The following is an 11,412-nucleotide window of genomic DNA, read 5'->3' on the forward strand; positions in this document are numbered from 1 at the left end:
TCTGCCATAGACATATACAGTATGGCTGAAGTAGTAAGAGTAGTAGGGATAATATGATTTTTAATCCTTAATTTTTGTGCACAATAAATTATATACAAATGCTTTTTTCTGTTAAATTTACATTTTTGGCGCGCTGCGCAACAAATGGGAAAATAGTGCGCAGCTTTGATGCTCTCGGGGTGATTTTCACACATTGAGCAAATTGGCAATATGGCAACCTCCATCGTCGGGAGACTTCTCGGGACTTCTGTAAGTTTCACGTTTTAGTGGCGAAATGTTACTGTGATTATTTTTTTTATTTACACTCAAGTGCAATTTGTTTAGGTTAGAATCGCTTAGTCGTTGTTCAATTTGTAGACACGTTTCGCGGTATTTAACCTTTCTACCTATTATATAACGTGTACTGACAAATGAACTGTCAGAAGCTGTGCACAATAATGACAGGTGTTTTTTATAAACACTTGTTACGCATGTATAATGCAGACCTTTTTGTTATGAATAACTGAGCACACATATTCAGTGTGTTTGTTTTCTTTGAGTCATTTTTACAGTGTGCACGATGTTACTAAGGGCGCTATCTGTTTAGAAGCGATAACCAGGGCTCTTTATGACGTCCTTTGCACAACAGGCAAGAAGTGTTTCATTTAATGGACTGAAAGCCTTCGCTCTTCACAATGGAGCATCAGTGATCAGGGCTCCACGTATGCTTCCCTGCATTGCTGCACAAAAAGCTCTCTTCTCAATAAGTAAGTATTAAGAAGAGTCATGAGACGTCCGCATTTATTAAACAAAAGAATGAAACTAAAATCAGTTGTTGCAAACCTTTTTGCCAGTGCATTGAAAATGATATCTGCATTATACCTCCATTGTTTATGGTTGTAAATATCAGGTGCTACTAGATGGGCTCCAGCAGTCACTCAGTCAGCACCACACTTCAAAGGCACGGCTGTTCTTAATGGAGAGTTCAAGGAAATAAGCCTAGAAGATTTCAAGGGCAAATACCTTGTCCTTTTCTTTTACCCACTAGATTTGTAAGTTATTTGTTGGTAATTGTTCATTTTCTTTATAATGCAGTCTGTTCTGAACTTTGACAATGGTCAATTATGGGTAAATTATTATTATTATTATTATTTATTTTATTTTTTTGTCCAGATCTATTAAATTATTCAAAAGTACATTACAAATGTAATTCACACAAAACAATTACTTGAATACACATAATGATGAACATGTTTTCAATTATTGAGTTCAAAGTCATTTTGGTCTTTTTTTTCTTTTTCTTTTTTTCTGTCTGGGGCTTAAAGTAAAAAATGTCATGTGTTGTAACCATCCGGAGACAATAAAAAATCGAATTAAAAGCTGAAATTCTTGAAAAAAAAAATGTTGGCATTAGTAGTGCATAATAATATTTTATTATTATTTCTTTAAAAAATTAGTAATGAAACCATTTTTTTTTTTAAAACATGATTAGGATCAAATGAACAAATCCTTTGTCCACCATAGTCATGTGGTGTTACCAACATGTAGGTAGCCAATTTGTTGTCATGTGACAAAAAACAACAAACAGAACCCTTTAGACTCTCATGACTATGTGTGAAGTTTTTAAAAATCATTCTTTTTGTCATCATTATCAATATTTTGACATTATATATAACTTAAAAGATTACATATCCACAAACTTGACACATGTTTTAAACTAGATTGTTAAAGGGATAGTTCACCCAAAAATAAAAATTCTCTCATAATTTACTCACCCTCAAGCCATCCCAGATGTGTATGACTTTCCTTCCTCTGCTCAACACAAACACATTTTTTTAGAAGAATATTTCAGCTCTGTAGGTCCATACAATGCAAGTGAATGGTGGCCAGAACTTTGAAGATCCAAAAATCACATAAAGGCTGCACAAAATAATCCATAAGACTCCAGTGGTTAAATCCAATTCTTCAGAAGTGATATGATATGTGTGGGTGAGAACAGATCATTATATACAGGTGCATCTCAATAAATTAGAATGTCGTGGAAAAGTTCATTTATTTCAGTAATTCAACTCAAATTGTGAAACTCGTGTATTAAATAAATTCAGTGCACACAGACTGAAGTAGTTTAAGTCTTTGGTTCTTTTAATTGTGATGATTTTGGCTCACATTTAACAAAAACCCACCAATTCACTATCTCAAAAAATTAGAATACATCATAAGACCAATACCAAAAAAAAACATTTTTAGCTGAATCATTGGCCTTCTGGAAAGTATGTTCATTTAATGTATATGTACTCAATACTTGGTAGGGGCTCCTTTTGCTTTAATTACTGCTCTCAATTCGGCGTGGCACTGGAGGCTGATCAGTTTGTGGCACTGCTGAGGTGGTATGGAAGCCCAGGTTTCTTTGACAGTGGCCTTCAGCTCATCTGCATATTTTGGTCTCTTGTTTCTCATTTTCCTCTTGACAATACCCGTATAGATTCTCTATGGGGTTCAGGTCTGGTGAGTTTGCTGGCCAGTCAAGCACACCAACACCATGGTCATTTAACCAATTTTTGGTGCTTTTGGCAGTGTGGGCAGGTGCCAAATCCTGCTGGAAAATGAAATCAGCATCTTTAAAAAGCTGGTCAGCAGAAGGAAGCATGAAGTGCTCCAAAATTTCATGGTAAACGGGTGCAGTGACTTTGGTTTTCAAAAAACACAATGGACCAACACCAGCAGATGACATTGCACCCCAAATCATCACAGACTGTGGAAACTTAACACTGGACTTCAAGCAACTTGGGCTATGAGCTTCTCCACCCTTCCTCCAGACTCTAGGACCTTGGTTTCCAAATGAAATACAGAACTTGCTCTCATCTGAAAAGAGGACTTTGGACCACTGGGCAACAGTCCAGTTCTTCTTCTCCTTAGCCCAGGTAAGACGCCTCTGACATTGTCTGTGGTTCAGGAGTGGCTTAACAAGAGGAATACGACAACTGTAGCCAAATTCCTTGACACGTCTGTGTGTGGTGGCTCTTGATGCCTTGACCCCAGCCTCAGTCCATTCCTTGTGAAGTTCACCCAAATTCTTGAATCGATTTTGCTTGACAATCCTCATAAGGCTGCGGTTCTCTCGGCTGGTTGTGCATCTTTTTCTTCCACACTTTTTCCCTTCCACTCAACTTTCTGTTAACATGCTTGGATACAGCACTCTGTGAACAGCCAGCTTCTTTGGCAATGAATGTTTGTGGCTTACCCTCCTTGTGAAGGGTGTCAATGATTGTCTTCTGGACAACTGTCAGGTCAGCAGTCTTCCCCATGATTGTGTAGCCTAGTGAACCAAACTGAGAGACTATTTTGAAGGCTCAGGAAACCTTTGCAGGTGTTTTGAGCTGATTAGCTGATTGGCATGTCACCATATTCTAATTTTTTGGGATAGTGAATTGGTGGGTTTTTGTTAAATGTGAGGCAAAATCATCACAATTAAAAGAACCAAAGACTTAAACTACTTAAGTCTGTGTGCATTGAATTTATTTAATACACGAGTTTCACAATTTGAGTTGAATTACTGAAATAAATTAGCTTTTCCACGACATTCTAATTTATTGAGATGCACCTGTAAGTGCTTTTTTACTATAAATCTCTACTTTCACTTTCACATTCTTTTGTTTTTGGTGATTCACATTCTTTGTGCATATCGCCACCTACTGGTAAGGGAGGAGAATTTATGATAAAGAAGGACTTAAATATTAATCTGTTTCTCACCCAGACATATCATATCGCTTCTGAAGATATGGATTTAATGACTGAAGTCGTGTGGATTACATTTATGCTGCCTTTATATGCTTTTTGGAGCTTCAAAGTTCTGGTCAACATTCGCTTGCATGGACCTACAGAGCTTAAATATTCATCTAAAAATCTTCGTTTGCGTTCTGCAGAAGAAAGAAAGTCATACACATCTGGGATGGCATGAGGATGACTAATTGATGAGAGAATTTTGGGGTGAACTATCCCTTTAAAAGATTTCTCACTTTTTTCACCTCGGACAGCTTTGTTTGTCAATGACCCTTATACAGTTTAGTAATCATTACACAAAAATATTTGACCACAGAATGCTGTAATTGACCTATCAGAATCAAGTATTCCAGAGAGCCGTGTAGTAAGCATAAGGATGAAGTGTGCGTATGCTGGGAATACAACATTTAGTCATGTTTAGGATTGTGTCATTATAGCTAGAACATTCTTTGGAACACAGTTTGCATTATAGTTACAAATTAGTGAATGTGTTGCAATGAAGTTGTGTGAATTTTTCATTTCTGCCCACTCGGCAGCACATTTGTATGCCCTACAGAGATCATCGCCTTCAGTGACAAGGCCAATGAGTTCCATGATATAAACTGTGAAGTAGTTGGTGTGTCTGTGGACTCTCACTTTACCCACCTGGCTTGGACCAACACCCCGAGAAAGGTATATGCTGCTGGTCAGGTTTAGACTCCACCTCCTCTACCACTCCTGCTCTTCACTTTACATATTGATTAGTTGTCTTAAAATGCACACTAGATACTGTCCAAGTAGTACAGGGGGCAACATGCAGATAAGTTTTACACATTATGTTCTACATATTCAAAACATTCTAAGTTCTCTAAATAGGATCAAGGGATTCAATCTGAATCTTGCAACAGAAATGCCTAAACCATGCCAACTGCTAAGCTCAGCAGCTGAACTTTAATTACTCTGTTTTTCCTGTAGAGTGGAGGATTAGGGAAAATCCACATTCCCCTGTTGGCTGACCTCACAAAACAAGTGTCCCGAGACTATGGGGTCTTGTTGGAGGGTCCTGGAATTGCTTTAAGGTAGCATGAATTAAAAAGCAATTTGTACTGCCATTTATTTTATGTACTTATTATTTAGGACATTTTCAAAACCTTTTATTTTAATTCCTGTGATCTGTTAGTTACTTCTCATGCATTGCTAGACTGGATAATTTGCTTTTTAAGGGGAAATTGATTCATCCCCTAATAATGATTACTTTATAGGGGTCTTTTCATCATTGATCCTAATGGAGTGATCAAACACATGAGTGTTAATGACCTGCCGGTTGGGCGCTCTGTTGAGGAAACTCTCCGTCTGGTCAAGGCCTTCCAGTTTGTGGAAACCCATGGTGAAGTCTGTCCTGCAAGCTGGACCCCAAAGTCACCCACGGTACGTTTTTACAACTTTTACTGGAATGCCATGAAATGATCACAGTGTATAATGAGTGGTCAGTGCATGAAGGTCTACTAAATTTAAAATACTATTTAATATACTTAAATATTACAATTTATAATTAAACCACGATTTAAACCGTAAGTCAAATCTTGTTATTAAAATGTTGTTGTAAACTGACGGTATTTGGCCTGTAAAAATATCTTGTGTCATGTTTTTAGGGCTTGTTGCTGTTTTGACTCATTTGTGTAATAGCATTTTTTGTTGGTTTTAGATCAAGCCAACTCCAGAGGCCTCAAAAGAATACTTTGAGAAGGTCAACTGAAAACCCAAAACTACTGGTACTAACAGATCATGCAAATCTCAGCAGTTAACTGAAACATCTTGCGCTGTAATGCACACTAAAATAATTTAAGATAATTATTTACAGATCTCAGCATATTGGCAGTTATTAGGGTGTAGAATCTGTTTTGATTTGTGTATTTAATAAGCTGTCTAAATAAAAAAAGTGTAGTATGTGTTGAATTTGTCTTTGAGTTACTTTTCCATAGGAGATGCTTAATCAAAGGGCTTTGCTTTTATACCAAACCAAAGTATTTTTGTTAGCCACTATTTTCTTTGGATGAAAAGATGACATGAAATGTCCTGACATAAGTGTCAGAATATTGTCCCCCTACTTAAAGGAATAGTTCACCCAAAAATGAAAATTCTCTCATCATTTACTCACCATCATGCCATCCCAAATGTGAATGACTTTTTCTTCTGCTGAACACAAACAAAGATTTTTAGAAGAATATCTCAGCTTTGTAGGTTCATACAATGCAAGTGAATGGCCATTGAACAGGCGCGGACTGGCCATTGCGAGGACGTTTTCCCAGCGGGCCGGCTGTGAATTGGGGCTGCATGGGCCGCCTCGTTATGCAGAATGTGCCACAAAACGGCACCGCGATATGTGGAAGGGAGCAGCGATATGCAGAAAAGGACAGCAACGCCCCCCCTCCCAACAACTTTTGGGCCAGTTTCTATGTAAAATCCCGGGCTGAATTTTCTTCCCAGTCCGCCCCTGCCGTTGAAGCTCCAAAAAGAAGATAAAGTCAGCATAAAAGTAATCCATATGACTCCAGTGGTTAAATCAATGTCTTCTGAAGGGATCCAGTTGGTTTTGGGTGAGAACAGACCAAAACATAACTCCTTTTTTACTGTACATCTTGACAGTATTTTCAATGTTGATCAATATTTCAAGCTCAGTTACACGTCCTAAAGCGCCATATAGCGCTCTGCATATGCGTCAAACACTAGGAAGTGTAATCGAGCTTGAAATCCTAATTATGCCTAGAGACTTTAATAACCTAGTTTCCATCCACTTTTTGCACTGTTTTGTTATAAACAAAGTGAAAATGCGTAAAAAAAATGTTTGCGAAATTTGCTTTCTTCTGCCTGTTTCCATTCAAATGGCCTTTTATCGATAAAAATTGTGTGTGTGATGACGTCATGCTTAAAACACTTTGTCGCATAAGTTTTGGTTTATCGCAAAAGAAATCTGCCCTTAAGCCGCTTCCATACAGAAATGTGTGTATATCGCTAATTGTGTACCTTTTGCCTCCCAGATGTTCACCCCCCAAATGAGGAGAGTATTGAGACAATTCATTGAAATTAGCCAGCTTACTGTCATTGTAATTTCACAAATAAATGCAATCAGAAGAGGAGGAAGTGCAATCAAAAGGGAGCTGTTGCCCTTCTGATTTGACTGTAATATTGGTCCTATCGCAGTTTGCCACTGGTTCTGACCCGAAAGCGAATCGTCATGGCCCTGTTCAAGCTGGCAACCTGCACCAAGTAGTGGGGAAAACTTTTGTCTTAGTATAAGGACCATCCATCAATGTTTATATGCTGCGTCCACAGCTATTATAGAAAAATTGATTGGGTGTAATTTCAGGGTTTACATATATGATACATTCCTGATATTTAATAGGCTATTTTGAACAATCTTTTTTTTTGTTGTTTTTTTGTTTGTTTTTTATTTAATGCTTTATTCGTTTGATAATTTATTTTAATACAGGGAATTTTGTCAGCATTTTTTCAAATGTAATCTAAACAATAATTTTATAGAATTGGGCTATATGTTAGTGTTCCAAAGAAAACACACTGATGCTTTTATCCTCGTATTGTGTATTTATTTTTAATTTAAAACATCTTTGTGCACAGAAATTATGTTTTTTTGTATTGTGGGCTAATTCCATGACTATCTATTATTTTGAATGGTGTGGAAAAGCAACTTTAATAAATAAACGGATGACTACCGCGATTAAATTAATCACAAACAGTGGCCATTTATTTGTTCTCCTTGCACTTGTCGATGTGCATGATACGAGATATTTGTGTTGGCACTCCTGGAAGTGTCATTACGCAGATGTGTTTGCAGCATCGGATCTGTGCAGGTATGCTGTTAAGACCAATCCATAACAGTGCGAGTAATACTTCACGTACAATAAATTGGCTTTCAAGGATGTATACCTTGTCCTCATGATTAACACAGGCTAACGATTGGGGTAAATTCTGTCATTTGACACTACATGTTTGTGTTATTACCAATTTTCTTGACAAAAAGTGTTTCCAAACCAGTTTTTCGCAACATATGAAGTATCGAGTTAAACGGAATTATGTCGACACTTGTGAAATTTTAGCGATAATTTGCGTTTCCATCAGCTATATCGGTAAAACTTTTGATGTGCCACACGTTTTGTCGCAAAAAAACCCTTGAATGGAAACATAGTTAATGACAAGAACAATGTACAATGAAAAAGGAGTAATATTTTTGTCTGTTCTCACCCAAAACCAACTGGATCGCTTCAGAAGACATGGATTAAACCACTGGAGTCATATGGATTACTTTTATGCTGATTCCTTTTTGGAGCTTCAAAGGCCTGATCACCATTCACTTGCATTGTATGGACCTACAGAGCCGAGATAGTCTTCTTAAAATCTTTCTTTGTATTCTGCTGAAGAAAGAAATTCATACACATCTGAGATGGCATGAGGGTGACTAAATGATGAGAGAATTTTAATATTTGGGTGAACTATCCCTTTAATAAGCATATGGACAGTATGTGCCATACCTAGTGTGAATCTTAAGACTGTCAGAAATATTATGTTGCCAGGATTAGCATATGGTGTAATGCGAGAAAAAGCAGTCTTCGGCACTGGACTTATTATTACTTTTTCCATTACCAATATAATTGTAACCATATCTGATATTAGTTTTTCTTTTCTTACAATAGAGTATTGTGATCTATAACAGCAAGAGTGCTGTACAACATTTGTTTGATAGTTTTAAATTTGCTTTTGTTACAAAAGAGGTTGTGCTACCTGGTGGTAGAAAAGTCCTATTTTATAGTACACATTCAAGTGTATTTGAGGGACATTCCCCATAGCAAAGCCAGCAGTTAAGTTCCCTGCTGAGAGGTACAATGTTGATAAAGACTTTGAGCTCAATAATTCCAGAGTTTTAGATTCATCCTTAACCACAAGACATCACATCACACATGAACAAGTTATTTTGAGCCAAGTAGTATTCATTTCTAAAACCATTTCCTTAAAATATACATAACGTGTCGAAGAATGATGAAACTGCCATCACACCATTTATTTATTCTATTGACTGAAAGTGCAATCAATTACATACTGATTGTGTATTATTCTCAAAAACGAAGTTCCCATTGAGTACTCAGCTGTCCTTGGGCAGAAATGTTTAATTATGACAACTTCCCTTCATGAACCATGCCTACATAACCTCAAAAACAATGTTTATTTCTTTTTGTCCTTTTACAGCAAGTTAATATTGTGTTTAAAATGTCTTTTTAGACTTCACATGGAACATGAAATGAAGAACCAGAAATCAACTTTTAAACTGGGAGTAATGAGGTTTAGAAAAAGGCTGTCACTTCTCAAACTTTTTTTAGTGTACATACCGTATTTACACAATGGAACATAAGAAAAAAGAACAATAGTTTGGTCTAAGTGTTCTGCACTTAGTAGCCATGAGAACATCCAGTAAAGTGTACAAAACTTCACTTTGTACAGTATGTCTGCAGAGAGCATGTGTGCCTTAATTGTGTCTGACAGTCACAATTTGAGTTCAGATCATGGATACAAAAATAAGCACGAGAGCTGGCTCTTCAACACAATGAACAGCCTTTCAACTCTTTAAATAAAAAAAAAAAAAAAAAAGCTGATGACTATCCTCTATGAGCAGCACAAAGTCAATGAAGCACTTATTTTTGAGACTGTTCTACAAGATGCAGGATAATGAACAAGGGCAGTGATAGGGGGTCACCTAAGGTGTAATAATGAAAAATAAACAGAAACCAATCTTATGATTTGCTGAAAAATTCATGCATTGTCAGGCAAGATGTAACTGTTCCACCAAGCCCACCCCAACCTTCAAAAAAAAAAAAAAAACGTTTTTGCTGTCCATAAAAGAGAGAAAAAAAAAACACCCTTTAATAAATCTGTACAACCAAAAATACATTTGGGATCTACAGTTACATTATTAAAGTTATATACATGGTCACCCCCTCCATATATTATATTTACGAGCAGACTTCATTAAAAAAAAAAAAAGGAATATCACATCACACAACCCATTAAAACAATCCCACCTAAACATTATTTCAGATTATCAATCTAACCATAAACTGTTCTGGACAGCAAACTGTTTTTGAGGTGCCAGGCTTTTTGCTCTGGTCTGTGGATCTAAACTATAGAAAAACAGATGTCCTTAAAAAGTAGAGCTCAAACCTGACTGCTTCATCATATTGGTTTAACTCTTATATACACTGACAGCCAAAAGTTTGGAATAATGTACAGATTTTGCTGTTTCGGAAGAAAATTGGTACTTTAATTCACCAAAGTGGCATTCAACTCCAAGTATAGTCAGGACATTATTGATGTAAAAAACAGCACCATCACTATTTGAAAAAAAAGTCATTTTTAATCAAATCTAGACAGGCCCCATTTCCAGCAGCCATCACTCCAACACCTTATCCTTGAGTAATCATGCTAAATTGCTAATATGGTACTAGAAAATCACTTGCCATTATATCAAACACAGTTGAAAGCTGTTTGGTTTGTTAAATGAAGCTTAACATTGTCTTTGTGTTTGTTTTTGAGTTGCCACAGTATGCAATAGACTGGCATGTCTTAAGGTCAATATTAGGTCAAAAATGGCAAAAAAGAAACAGATTTCTCTAGAAACTCATCAGTCAATCATTGTTTTGAGGAATGAAGGCTATACAATGCTTGAAATTGCCAAAAAACTGAAGATTTCATACAAAGGTGTACACGACAGTCTTCAAAGACAAAGTACAACTGGCTCTAACAAGGACAGAAAGAGATGTGGAAGGCCAGATGTACAACTAAACAAGAGGATAAGTACATCAGAGTCTCTAGTCTGAGAAATAGACACCTCACATGTCCTCAGCTGACAGCTTCATTGAATTCTACCCGCTCAACACCAGTTTCATGTACAACAGTAAAGAGAAGACTCAGGGGTGCAGGCCTTATGGGAAGAATTACAAAGAAAAAGCCACTTTTGAAACAGAAAAACAAAAAGAAACAGTTAGAGTGGGCAAAGAAACAGACATTGGACAACAGATAATTGGAAAAGAGTGTTATGGATCTTAACCCCATTGAGCTTTTGTGGGATCAGCTAGACTGTAAGGTGTGTGAGAAGTGCCCGACAAGACAGCCGCATCTATGGCAAGTGCTACAGGAAGTGTGGGGTGAAATGTCACCTGAGTATCTGGACAAACTGACAGCTAGAATGCCAAGGATCTGCAAAGCTGTCATTGCTGCACGTGGAGGATTTTTTGATGAGAACTCTTTCAAGTAGTTTTGTAATAGTAATTTATCACATTATTAATGTAATGACTACATTGTGATCAGTTGAATGCCACTTTGGTGAATAAAAGTACCAATTTCCTTCCATAAGAGCAAAATCTGTGCATTATCCCAAACTTTTGGCCACCAGTGTATTATAAAAAAAAGTGTATTTTGCAATTGCAAACCACATTATGCTTTTGGTGTGATACATTAGTGTGTGAAACAATACTACAACAATGGCGTTGTATGACTCTGTAATACAAAACAGGCAAGCAAGAGGATGGACGTAAACCCCACTCTCCAATATTCTCATACAATAGAACAAAGGCTCTCAATACACTTTGGCCTCTTCACTGAAGAGAG

General features: G+C 36.9%; 1 protein-coding gene across 1 annotated transcript; it reads left to right on the forward strand.

The window, feature by feature from the left end:
* Window positions 1-110: 110 nt before the first annotated feature.
* LOC127412348 (thioredoxin-dependent peroxide reductase, mitochondrial-like) lies at window positions 111-5,694 on the forward strand. Its single transcript, XM_051648626.1, has 7 exons — window positions 111-249; window positions 629-746; window positions 890-1,031; window positions 4,296-4,431; window positions 4,714-4,817; window positions 5,001-5,166; window positions 5,444-5,694. The coding sequence occupies exons 1-7, from the start codon at window positions 211-213 to the stop codon at window positions 5,492-5,494; spliced, it is 756 nt and encodes a 251-aa protein (XP_051504586.1). The 5' UTR covers window positions 111-210; the 3' UTR covers window positions 5,495-5,694.
* Window positions 5,695-11,412: the final 5,718 nt, after the last annotated feature.

The sequence above is a fragment of the Myxocyprinus asiaticus genome, chromosome 21 (assembly GCF_019703515.2).
Source record: "Myxocyprinus asiaticus isolate MX2 ecotype Aquarium Trade chromosome 21, UBuf_Myxa_2, whole genome shotgun sequence".
NCBI classification, from domain to species: Eukaryota; Metazoa; Chordata; class Actinopteri; order Cypriniformes; family Catostomidae; genus Myxocyprinus; species Myxocyprinus asiaticus.